General features: G+C 39.1%; 1 protein-coding gene across 3 annotated transcripts in view; it reads right to left on the reverse strand.

The window, feature by feature from the left end:
- The window catches only part of LOC129783150 (E3 ubiquitin-protein ligase UHRF2-like), a 169,526-nt gene that overhangs the window by 56,297 nt on the left and 99,206 nt on the right, over positions 1-14,023 (reverse strand). For all 3 annotated transcript variants that reach the window (XM_055792986.1, XM_055792985.1, XM_055792982.1), the window contains one exon: positions 8,948-9,210. In XM_055792986.1, coding sequence (XP_055648961.1) covers positions 8,948-9,210 — 263 coding nt within the window. The remainder of the gene's footprint in view (positions 1-8,947; positions 9,211-14,023) is intronic.

Here is a 14,023-nt window from a genome sequence, read left to right on the forward strand (position 1 = left end):
AAGCACACCACACCAGGAACCACAACAGTTTAAATGTGTTTGTATCTCTATATAAACCAATGGCCCAATATAAACACATCTATCTTTAATAACAAAGCTAAAGCAAAAGAGTGGTTTTCCCCACCATTTGCTGCTCCTTTCTAATTTATCAAACTGTAGGATATGAATAATGTCATAAGAGAGGTACTTGTGATAGAACTGCTATTCAAATGACAGTATCATGGGACATAACTCTATGATTTATAAAACTTTTTTTACTTGCTTTTTGTGTTTACCTTTTGTCTTGCAGTTTTCCTTCAAAAGAACAGCTATTCTACAGCTATGAGATAATCAAAATAGCTACTTTGAATTAAAATATGCACAGAATCAATAAAACAGATTTATCTACAGGTAATAAAAATTATCTATAAAGCAACTGTAAGATAATTACTTTTTTATTGCAAAGCCTGGAAAATGGCAGAACATTATAGTCCAACAGACTTCCAAAAACTAAAACAGATGAGTTTAATATACTGATTGGAATTAGCCCCTATCTTGCAACAAAACTTTTTGCAAAATTATTTAAAGAATCATGGAAAAAGATAAAGTAGCACATAGTGGAGGGAGAATCAGTTTAACTGCACATTTGAAACAGGACTTAAACTTCAGAATACTAAAGATGATGATAGATAAAAACAAAGCAGAAATAGTTTATTCACACAGTAGAAAAATCTACTGAAAACTCACTGTAAACAGTATATATAAGTGTGGCTAGAAAGATAACCAACATAAATTGAGAGGATTCTGATGTCATTATCAAGCAAATTATTTAAACAAGTGTGATTTATAGCTTTTCTGGTACATAAGTTACTCAACACTAAGAGCTGTGTTGTCCCAGATTCAGTTCTGTGCCATCTTTCTTATCCCAGTAAGAACTCTGAAAAAAATCTTTCACGATGTATTACTGATGCACTTCTAGCATTTTTATCCCAAACAGCTATTCCATCTCTGTTCTGAGACACATCCAATGAAAAGATTCTAAAAAAAGAAGGTTATTGGGCATCACGAATAGAATAAGATCATGTATCAAAACCAGGCACCCAAAATATCTGATTTTATAGACAGAAGAGAAAATAGCTACTCTCCAGAAAAGAAAAAAGAAGGTAGTTATCACTGAGCTTCTTCTGTTACTGCCTGCTCAGAGACTTAAGTTGAGAAACATTCCTTTGAAGGAACAGATAACTTAAAGATGGGTGAAACTTTCCCTCTCAGCATCTAGTTTTCTGGTTCCATGTGTAGAATGCTGTAAAGATTTGACTTTATGTTTTCACAAGATGCTTGATGACTCAAGAGGCCTTTTACATACTTCTCTAATGGATGCTGCTTACAAGTGCATGTCTCAAGGTCTATTAATTTCTTCTGAAATTAATTGTTTTTCAGATGGCCACAGAAAAAAATTCCTAGAAATCATGCACATTCTAGAATGGAACATCCAACTACCAAATAATCAGGCTTTTGAAAGTGATTTTTTTTTTTTTTATAACTCTTCCATCAGCTCTGAACTACATGTCTTCCACTACATGTCTTCCAGGAGTCTATTAAGAAACTTAACAAAACCAAAGCACACTTGGGAGATTGGGAGCCCTTATCTTCACTCATTTGTGCTTGACTTCTGAACTTCCAGGCCACAGGAGAACTGTAAAGGAACAATATTCATTCTTATTACTCCATGCTTTTCTCTGCTCTGGATGCCAAGTTAGTCCTGAAGTAATTATATGAGAAGTCACAGTCATTTTTTTCCCTTCCTCTCTTCCAGCACAGACATGCATCTGATCTCAGATAGTATTATCAATTTAAGAAAAACGTTCCTGATTTATGAAAAAGGAAAAATTCAAGGTGACATGGTCTGAGGAAAGTATAATTGTAGTTTCTTTAGAAAAATACCTATGTGTAACCTTTTAACAATTCACCTAATGAAATTAAAAAGTCAGTCTACTTGAATAATGAAGACATTAATCTGGTTTTAGTCTAAATCTACACCTCTGTTATCTAGAAGCTGGAACAGGGATAAAAAGCAAGTATGTTCTTAAGTACTGCAAAACCCACACTGTTTACATGACTTCTTCATCTCTCTGTTCTACAACATTTAGTAATGGGGTGATCTAGCTTTATAGATATGAGGGCAAAAAGGTTGTCAACTGAATATATCTTCCCCCTCTAGGTGTCACAAATTCTGCCCAACATGTAAGAAATCTCATTGTTAAAAGACTAACAGGTGCAGAGGCTTTTACAATTGTTACCACACACATTAAGCCTAGTCTAAGGAATCCTTTCAATAGCCTAAGGCACACCAATATTTATATTGAATGGGACACAGGAGAGAAGAAGATAACATTCATATTTGTCCATACCAAACATCACAGAATGAACATCCAGATACTTTTTTATAACTGGAACACCATTTGTCACAAGACTTTGAGACTGAATCTAACTCACACATTTAGAATCATGTCCAAGTACATTAAGCATGAAAATGCTGTTCCTTAGTACATCACATAAAGAATAAATTGTACTTTTATAGTAAACTTCTGACCTCAGATATATCTAATACTGTAATTCCACCAAAAAAATATCTTTCCCATCTTATGACCTCCACCATAAAGACTATTTATCTCTTTCCCTTTCAATTGTCCTAAATAGCAAACCAAAATAAGCATGGAGAAAATAGATTCAGTATAGGTAGTGCTACTTACTCCATGTCAAATTTCATCCTATATTTAAACATGTTATTTATAAGAAAGACCACAATATTAAATTAAAACATACACTCTCAAATATACAAGATGAGTATGTAACTAAGGCAGCAGAAAATGGGAATATGAAGGGTTATGTAAATAAAGCTAATATAATAAAACCTCCATACACCTAAAAGGCTGAAGAACTAAGAAAATACTGTAAAATTTTCAGTTTACTCACTTTCACTAAAGAATCCATGTCAGTAAAACCTGAATAAAAAAATATTACTAGATACAACTATGGTTAGTAAAGGTGTTTTCTTATTTATTGACTTTCTTTTAAAATCCTATGGTGATCCTCAAGAGTCAACTGAAGTTACATGCAGTAACTCCTTCAGTTTATCGCACCTATAGTGACAGAGCAGACAATGGGGTATGAAGGGGAGGAAATCCCTTGCTTTACTTTTTTGACCAGGCAAGAGAATGCAGGTGTTTTCCTTGGGTTCCTGCCCTCTCGATGCCCCATCTGGGTATAAGGAAAACATTTTCTGTGTGTGCGTTGCAAGTGGTTTCCAAGGCCTAGGTGCCACATCACAGACTAAGGGTTTTCAGGGACTGTGGACTCTGAACTCTTTCCATCCACCAGAAGAGGACAGACAGAGGTCTCATTAGAATCCTTCCTGGAGGTGGGCTTTGGACTATGCCCAGGCACAGCGGCAGCCTGCATCTCCTTGCACTCCCGAGTGCCCTTGTATTGAAGTTGTGCATGAGTTTAGCATTCTAGTCCTTTTAGGTGCTGCAAACAGCTTTTTACAGAGAAGGATGTCAGTTGTAGGTGATATCTCAAGAAGTGCTTAATCTACACCTGGTTCCAATGATAGTGGAGATCACTGGTTAAAAGTTTTTTTCTGTGATATTTTCTCACCTTATCAGTGTGGGGCACATCTCTATCCAAAGAGATTGTCTTGGGCTGTATTTTTGCTGATGAAAGGTGTAATGTCTTTTAAGCTGCTTTAAATAAATATGTACAGTGTTTGAGTATTAGAGTGAGGCGTAAGTATTATGTTAGGGGGGAAAAAGGAGTATCTGATGTGTTGTATTTTTAGGGAGCTTGACTCTTAAGATGAGACTTTTTACTATAAATGAGCATAGCAATGCTAGCTTAAGCTGAGCAATGTAAGATGGGGCAAGATTTCTGTCCTGTAACAAATGAAGCACATACCTGTATGAACAAGAATAACTGTGAGAAATAACAGTTTGCTATCACTAAGAGGTGATCATTCATGACCAGAGTGTGAACTTGCACTCTGAAATGTACTTAAAACCAGAAGGAAACAAATAGGTTTTGTGTCATGTTGGTTATGTTTTGCACAATCTTGTTACTGCCCAACAAGGCACATAAGGGCCAGGTTTTGTGAGGGTATGTCAAAGCAGATGGCTGCAGACAAACCCATGCTGCTCAGATGAAGTCGGATACAAACAGCATCGGTCTTGAAGTGTGAGTCAGCATATGTATGTGTTCTTGTATATTGTTAAGGATCTCATCACAGATCACTAATGGGAGTGTTTAGAAGCTTGATAATTCAGTTTAAAACAAAATTTGACTAGGCTGATGTACATTAACCACATTTTGTGGTAATGTCTAACTTTTTACTTATTACTACATATTTAAAGCAGGCAGTTCTTAACAAACATATTGTGCGTGTAAGTCAGTTGTGAGTATGCAGTACCATGAAGTTGATAGCATGTAATCCTCAGTGGTCTTAGTCATGAGGTGATCAGGCTCCAGAGCTCTGACAAGAGAAGCTGGAACAGAAGTAGGTGACTTGACTGTTGTCTGTCATCCCTCCCCTCCCCATTTCTGATCTTGTAGTTCTGTAAGATGTTTGGGTTTCTAGACAGACAGTTCTTAGCCTTTGGCTTCTGTCCCTGGTCTATGTACTGCCCAGTGCTGGGGGTGTGTGGGGCACCAGAGGCAGGGACTAATTTCCCAGTAGTAGACACCTAATGCCAAGCTCTGGTTCACTCAGCTAGTTCTCATACCAAGTTGATAACAAGCCTCTGTGTGATCTTGCAGTTCACATAAAGCATGTGGTCTGTTACTACCAATGCAATACTGTTCTTCCTGGGTACAATAATACTTACATGTTTACTAATTATGCTATATAATTGTGTTTGAGTTTAAAACAGGCTGATATTAATTAAATCCTGCTTAGCGTGCTTCTACTTTTGTGAGTGCACAAGGTCTCTTCTCTGGCTATTTGTGGAAAACAGTTTACTTGAGAAGTAGAGAAAATGAGCCTGACTTCTGATTCTCGAAGTAGACTGTCAGAGGTCAAACAAATTAGTTATCTGTATTTCAGCCATTACGTTAGTATGGCATGTTTTAATTTCAAAAGTGGAATAACAAGATCTTATAGCTGAACTAGTCTGCATGGATGGGTGATAGTTTAGGGCACAGTTGGGATCATCAGTAAAGCTAGCTAGAGTTGTAGAGTCTTCATTAAGTTTGACTTTTTTTTTTTTTTTTTAATCTTCATAATGAGTTCTAAAACTTCCTTGATTTAGGTTTGGTTGATCTGGTAGCTGTTCTCATGGTACTTGCAACTAGAAGGGGGAAACTGAGGATTGCTCCCATACATTTAAAACTGGATGTAGAGGAAATACTAGCAGAGCGATATGTAAACCACTGCTGTAAGAGTCTCAGGGATGTGATGGAGATGTACAGGTGTAATGGAAACAGAAAGCAATGCTTTGTGCTAAAGGAATAAACTGTGAGGGGTTAGTCCTGAGATGGACTTAACCCCCCCTGTACATGATCTGGCTGGGATGGAGTTAACTTTCTTCATAGCAGGCTTGTATGGTATTGTACTTTGGTTTTGTGACCAAAGCAGTGTTGATAACACACAGGTGTTTTGGCTATTGCTGAGTGTTAATTGCACAGCATCAAGATCTTCTGTTTCCCGCTCTGTACCTGCAGCAAGTAGGCTGGGTGTGTGCAAGCAGTTTGGAGGAGACACTGCTGGGACAGCTGAGCCAAACTGACCAAAGGGATATTCCATGCCACATGACATTGTGCTGGGCAATAAAAGCTCAGGGGAAGAGGAGGAAGGGGTGGGGGATGTTTGTGGTTATGACATTTGTCTTCCCAAGCAACCTTTATTTGTACTGCAGCCCTGCTTTCCAAGAAGTGGTTGGATATCTGCCTGCTGATGGGAGTTAGTGAATGAATTCTTCTTTTTGCTTGGCTTGTGTGCACAGCTTTTGCTTCACCTTTTAAACTGTATCTCGATGCACAAGTTTTCTCACCGTGGGAAAATCACTTGGAGGGTGGAAACTATAGAAAACTGGGACCTAATAGAAGTTGTAGTATTATAACAACCTTTTTAGGGAAAAATACAGTTGCCACTTTCTCAGATGGTTGGCATGCATGGAATCTACTCCACCATGGTTCCCTAGGCAACACAACCTGCTATCCTAGAGGAGCAATGGAGGGTGGAGTGGAGACACCTCTCCAGGCTCTGCTGTACTCCCTGCAGGACTGGGAACTTGATGATACCATACAGCCAATAAGCTGCATAGCATCTGTCAAATGGAAAATATATGAGATGATGTCTGTTGCTGGGCCAACAACTGTGGTGAAACTATTCTCCTCTAGATGAACCTTGCTCATTATAATCTCGTTATAATACTAACACACACCTCCATCCCAAAGTTACCCATCTGTAAGGCACGACCACCCCTCACCGAGCATGCACTTTGTATTTCTTATAAACTATGTCTTTAAATGAAAGCGAGAGAAGTTTACACCAATCAATAATGAAAGAATGTATAACTAGACTCACTTAAGCTCCACCTGAGAGTAAAGAAGAGTATAAAATTGAATGAATGAGGGGGGAAGTTAGGGAAGACTCCATCGTAACTTCTGGGATCAGTCAACAGATTGAACCTGTCTTCTCCCCCATAGGGATGCCTATTGGGTAACAAGTTTGTCTTATGCGTGCTAAATAACTAACTCACACTAGCTGTTATTAGTGATTATAATTTAGTTGTATGTAGTTTGGTTACATATAATTTCAAGTTTGTTCTTGCAGACAGTCCCTATCACCGGCAATCATGAATCTTAACTTGTCACGATTTTATAATAGTGTTATTCCATAAACTGTTAGTGTGAGTCCTTTGTGGGTGCTAGTGGTTGCCAGCAGTGGGTAACACATTTAAACAAAGTGGGAAGACCTGCTGAGGGGTCCCCCTGATGCTATTGGCATGTTTCCCTGAACAAGGCAGTAGAATTGCCCTCCGATCCAGTGGGACTGTTCAGTGAAAGGTCCCTGTAACGTGACGCTGACAGACTGGTTGGGCACAAGGGTCTTGGCTTTCCTGGGGCGCTAATAGACAGATCAAACACCTGGGGTTGAGAGGATTTCCCCCCACCCTTTCATGTGACACTCACCTTCTACTTTCTCCCTGTCCTGTAGGAGAGGGGAGTGAGTGAGCAGCTGTGTGGGTACTTGGCTGCTGGACAGGGTCAACCCATTATGTGACAATACAGGCTGAGGAGTGACTGGTTGGGTAGCAGCGCTGCAGAAAAGGACGTGGGGGTCCTGCTAGACAGCAAGCTGAACACGAGCCAGCAGTGTGCCCTGGCAGCAAAGGCGGCCAACAGCATTCTGGGCTGTGTCAACAGGAGCATAGGCAATAGTTTGAGGGAAGTGACTATTTCCCTTTACTCAGTGCTTGTTAGATCATATCTAAAATATTATGTCTGGTTTAGGTCCCTTAATGCAAGGAAGATGCTGACAAGCTGGCATTAGCCCAGTGGAGGGCTGTCAAGATGTGCTCTGTGAGGAGAGGCTGGGGAAGGCTTGTTCAGTCAGGTGAAGGAAAAGCTTGATGGGGGACGGTGGTGGTGGCAGCTAATAGCAGCCTTTCAATACCTACAAGGAGGTTCGTAGGACCTCTTAGCATGATCTCCACCCCCCCCACCCCCCCACCCCCAAAGAAAAGCACAGTCATGCTCCAGTATAAATAAAGCTGATTAAGGTTCTCAACTACAGAGGTGTGAGATATATTATGTTGGAGAGCATTCAACTTGCTCTTGAACTGATCATTGTCAATACTGATGGGAAAACAGGGAGAAAAATGGAGATCTAGAGCTGTTTCTTTCTAAGTGGAGACCTGTGGGATCTTTGGGGTTTGAAGACAGCTAGGAGAAATAGACCTGTACTAGGATGCTTGGTCTGGAGAATTAGATCTATGGCAGTGGAGGGCTTCATGTTGAGATCAAGGGTGAATTATTAAAACCAACAAAACTTGAAATCAATACTTCAAGTTTTCAAATTTTTTTTATCCTCAACCAGAATAATACTGAATATGCTTCTGTGTAAAGTAAATGTATGTTCCTTTACCTTTAATCTCACATGCCAAAGTGCAATATTTTTGTTGATCTCTGTAATAAAAAATTCTCATTGATGCCATTAGTTTAGAGGCTTAGTTAGCTGCTTCAGCAAATGAAGGCATCATTTAAAAAATAGGATCTGATTTATGTGAATACATCAGTGCAAAAGCTGGTGATGAGAAATCCCTGCAAATCCCACTGAGTTTACTGTACAAAGCCTCTACTCTAGCACATCTGTCATAGGTTCTGAAATTTGCTTGTACCACAGATTTAAAAAATAAAAAATGCCTTTGTACCCTCACTCCAGCTCAAAACTAGTTTTATGTTCCCAGTCACCAGATTCTCTACAAGAAACCTCTATGTGAAACACAGACCTGTCATCTCATGCATAAATATTACTTTTAAAACAAAATTTAAACAATTCAAGCACCAGAATTTGCTCCCATGAAACACTTGTTTAGACTTCAATGGAAGGAAGTGAATATGAGTAGAGTAGTTTTTAAAGAAAATATTAACTTATATTTTACATAGCAAAACAAGTACAGAAAAATCCAATGCATAGTTTCCTTTCCTTGGAGATAGGGATTCCAAGTTTCATAAAGTCAAGATAAAGTTAATACTTCACAGGAATTTGTGAATAAAAGAAAAAAAACAACCACCCTCAGGATATTCATTATATCTGACTGAAAGACGTTATGGCTTTTAAATATTTATTTCCTTGGTTGCAATATTGAACTTGCTCTCTTTGATTCCAAGTTTCTTCAACAAAATTATTTGTTTATACACACCAAATCATAACATATGATGTCCTCAAAATAATATCAGAAGCACTTACTCATCATACTTGATATGATAAATAGCTTCTTCATCGGTGTCCATGCAGTCTGAGTAAGATGTGGATGGTGTACTGTCCAAATAATTTGCATTCTCTCTAGAATGATCTTGACTTAAGTTTCCATTAGTCCTTTTGTAAGAATTGCCACTCTTTACTTGAGCTTTACCGTTCTTTTGTCCTTTTGTTGCTCGAGTAACATTTTCTATATGAGCTTCAAACCAGGCTCCAATGCTGACATCACGGGCATCCACCAATTCATTTATCTAAAAGGAAAATTTGATAATGAATATTTATTTCCTATGATCCTGGTTAAGAACAGAAAGGAAAACTGGCTAAACTATTTAACTGTCAGTGAAAAACTTCTACACTGTTAATTTCAACTGGTTTGGGCTTGGGTAAGTTAGAGCAATGTTCGGTCATTAAAGTGTTGTGCTTCAAGCATTTTATTCTTCTAATCTTAATAAGATCTGTTATGAACACAATTTGTAAAATAAAATAGAATTTAAAGTTGAGTCTGATTTTTTTTTTTTTTTTTTTTTTTTTTTTTTACCTGCAAATTAGCTTAATCTCTCTTTCCACTGAACTTTTTCTTCAGGTAATTTTTCCTTATGACTAAAATAAGCATGTATACTTAAAATATTAGCCCACAACCAGATTTTAAGATTTCCCTGGACTTCCAAATTAGAATTATTACTTAACCCTGATTCTTTTTGACCTGCACTGCTGATGAATCCTTTGATATTTGAGAAAGGAGGGGGGAGGGAAATGGGCTCTCCAAGTCTAACAAGGCTGCTATCATAACCAATCGAGTCTGGTGCTTCCATCATTTTTTTGACTGTAAGAAATGGGAGTATCTCGTGACTCTTCTCCTTTCTGTGCTCACAATAGTGCTGGTAGTAAGTTATGAAACTACTCTGTTGTAGAGCATGTTTCATTCATTCATTATCCTCACAGATTTTCTCAAGCCTTCAACTAATTACATGCATATTACTCCAACAGTACAGGGGTTTTCCTGTGATTAGAGTTAAACCACTGAGGTATACATTGCTTCAGTTACGCAGTCATTCTTTTAACTACTGTAGTGTATAAACAGTTATTTTCTTTGAAATATTAACTGGAATAAAAAAAGTAGTAACCCCCCCCCACCCCACTTAAGGAACACATTTGTTCGTTGCACATCAAGTATAAGAAAACATTATTGCAATAGAACTGTTATGGAGTCATACCAAGTGAAGAAGGCATATGGAAGAGAACTCTAAGATGAAAAATTTAAAGTAAATTCTAAAAATGCTCTGAATAAGTTCAATTACTGTAAAATCAAATTGGGGGAACTACTTTTCATGCTCATTTTGGAAATAATATTTTAACAGGAATATTTCACAGATGTATTTTTAGTTTTACTTTATTTGCAAAGCATCCTTTTATTCTAATTTTTTTTACATAAAGAAGAGAATTTACCTTATAAAGACCATCTAAATGTCCCTTAAACAAACAAAAAAACCCCAAAAAACCACACACCAAAAAAAACCCCAGAAAAACTGAGCCCAAAAGATAACACATTGACATAGTGGCCAACCTCAGGGCATGAATAAACTTGTTTTACCACACTGTGATGCATACAAGAGAATTGTGCATTTCCAAAATGTTTAATAAGCAGCCTCTGTACTGATACATAGATAGAACAATTATAAAACTCATTTTTCTGGGATAAATTTATAAGGCTGAATTGCTTCAGGGGCTGTATTATGTGTTTACAGTTTTTTAAAATGAGGACAGCTTAATTTGCTACAGATGCGTATGGTTTAATTTATAGCCTTAATCAAGCAGCAAGACAGTGACAGAGATGGATATTTATTCCTACTACACTCAAACACCAGCATCTATAAACAAAACAACATGAATTAATTTAATTATCAGTATCTTAACTGAATCAATCATTAGGTAATTTGAAGTATAAACAAAAGCAATTCCTAAACTAACAAATTTACTGAGAGATAGAGGGTGAAAGGTAAGAATATAATGAATAAAGTACATATCATAGTGAGCTTATTTTTTCTTACTTTTCACATGCTTCCTTGAAAGAAAAAAAAAACATATAAAAAAAATCAAACTCCCCCCCCCCCCCCCCATGTAAAAACCTGGCATCCAAGTTAAATCTTTATTCTCAACTCCCACAGTATTAAAAGTATACCTTTTAAAAAAGTAAAATTATAATAAAAAAATGAAAGCTCTACCTTGTTTTAAGTCACTCTGTTGACTAATTTTGAACATAAGGAGCAGGTATTTCTAGAAGGAAACCTCAGGAAAACGTCCCTATGTAACCTTAGGCATTTCAGTTAGTTCTAGCTTTAAAGTGAATTGCAACTTCCTCCTCCTGAAAATGCAGTTGAGACACAGATGTTATTGAGGTTTCCCCATCTGCAGCTACTTCTTGAGACTAGCTACTAAGATAACAAAGAAGCCATGTTATTCAAGCCGAAAAAACATTAGAGCCAGAAAGAAGTCTCCTGTGATCGTTCCTCCCAAATGCATCTTTCTGTACTGTGATGCTCACACTTGGACAATAGACTTCCCAGCCTTGTAGAGAATAAAGGCAAATAATTATGAGTATAAACCCTTGAGGACTATATCACAGTTATTTTATATACCATCCTATTTATACCTGATGAACTAAAGATGTAGACAATAGCAGAGGGGTTCAAAGAAAAACTAAGGCATTCAGTAGAAGAATGTTAATCAAAGCCTTTCTAATCTGTAACTCTGTTATGAAAATAATTTTAATTGGTAAATCAATATGGACACTTTAAGCTTAAAGGCAGCCAATGATACAGAGCGCTTTAAACTAGACTTAGCAGGGGAAGGGGATGGATGCGGTTTTGAGGAACAGAGAAGAGCCACGGGCTTTTGATGTATTAGGAACAAACAGGGAAACGCCTCAAAGGAATTAGGGCTTGTCCCGCTAAAAAGGTGACAAGGTAGGTAGCCCAGCTGAAGTGCCTCAATACCAATGCACGCAGCATGGCTAACAAGCAGGAGGAGCTGGAAGCCTCTGTGCGGCTAGAAAGCTATGATCTGATTGTTACCACTGAAATGTGGTGGGACGAATTGCACGACTGGAGCGCTGGAATCCATGGCTATAAACTGTTCAGAAGGGAAAGGCAGGGAATGAGGGGTGGGGGGTTTGCCCTCTATGTAAAGGAATGGAATGACGGCACAGAGCTGTCTTTGAAAAACAGCAACAAACAGGTTGAGAGCTTACGGGTAAAAATTAGGGCCCAAGCCAACAAAGGAAACCTTGTGGCTGGTGTTTACTACAGGCCGCCTGATCAAGGGGAGCCTGTTGACAAAGCGTTCTTACTTCAACTATGGGAAGCATCACGCTCGCAGGCTCTGATCCTGCTGGGGGACTTCAATCACCCTGACGTATGCTGGAAGAGCAGCACAGCAAGCTGTAAGCGGTCCAGGAGACTCTTGGAGTGTGTTGAGGACAATTTCTTAATCAAGGTCTCTCCAAGGGATGTGAAGAATAACAAGAAGGGCTTCTACAGGTACGTTGGCCAGAAAAGGAAGACAAAAGAAATTGTACACACCCCGATCCCCACTCCCCAATAAATAGGACAGGATATCTCGTGACAACTGACATGGAGAAGGCAGAGGTACTCAACAATTTTTTTGCCTCAGTTTTCCCCGACTCTTCCCACATCTTTCGGGTCCCTGAATCTCAAGGCAGGCACTGGGGGAATGAAGTCCCACCCATCATGGGGGAAGATCAGGTTCAAGGCCACCTGAGGAACCTGAACATACACAAGTCCATGGGACGTGACGAGATACATCCCGGGGTCCTGAGGGAATTGGCTGATGTAGTTGCCAAGCCATTCCCCACGATATTTGAAAAGTCATGTCAGGTGAAGTCCCCAGTGACTGGAGAAAAGGGAAACATCACACCCATTTTAAAAATGTAGGCCCTGGGAACTACCGACCAGTCAGCCGCACCTCTGTGCCTGGTCAAAATGATGTAACAGATCCTCCTGGAAGTTATGATGAAGCATATGGAAAACAGAGATGTGATTAGGGACAGCCAACATTGCTTCCCCAAGGGCAAATCATGTCAGACTAGTCTGGTGGCCTTCTACGATGGAGTGACTGCATCGGTGGACAAGGGAAGAGCTACTGATGTCATCTACCTGGAGTTCTGTAAGGCCTTTGACGTATTCCCCCACAACATCTTTGTCACTAAATCGGAGAGAGGTGGGTTTGATGGATGGACTCTTAGATGGATAAGGAACTGGCTGGATGGCCGCATCCAAAGAGTTATATTCAATGGCTCAGTGTCCAAGTGGAAACCAGTAACGAGTGATGTCCCTCAAGGGTCCGTACTTTTATGATTGCTTCTCCATTTTGTTCTAACAGACAACACAGCAAGTTTGCAAAGAAATAAATAGGGTAAAACTAGAAAACCTCCCTGTGGCTTCAAATTCCCAATTGGCTTTATCTTTCTACAGGAAACCATTTCCGGCTCAGGGGTAAACTTATTTGAGAATACACAAAATGTTGCCAGCATTGCATCTGAGTATATGAACCCTCCTGAAATCTGCAACACTGGGTATCCCAGTGCAGAGACACTTTCAGTGATTCTATAGGAGTCAGCTTGGACAGAGCCCAGTTAAGAAGTTCTGCTTTGACACTGCCCCCAAGGTACTCCTACAAAATGAGATTATCCAATATGGGTAATTTCTCAAGCCTGTCAAGGTCCCTCTGGATGACATCCCTTCCCCCTAGTGAATCAACTGCATCACTCAGCTTGGTGTCATCTGCAAACATGCTGAGGGTGCACTCAGTCTCACTATGTCATGGATGAAGATATTAAATAGTATTGGTCCCAGTACAGACCCCTGAGGAACACCACTCGTTACTGTTTTCCTTTTGGACATTGAGCTGTTGACTATAACTCTTTGGATGCAGCCATCCTGCCAGTTCCTTATCCATCTAAGCCAAGATCTGAAAGTAATGAGCAAGAGAGATTACATTTGGTGGTGGGTTCACCTTGGCTGGCTGCCAGACTCTCTCACTCCCTCT

Source organism: Falco peregrinus, chromosome W, assembly GCF_023634155.1.
Source record: "Falco peregrinus isolate bFalPer1 chromosome W, bFalPer1.pri, whole genome shotgun sequence".
NCBI classification, from domain to species: Eukaryota; Metazoa; Chordata; class Aves; order Falconiformes; family Falconidae; genus Falco; species Falco peregrinus.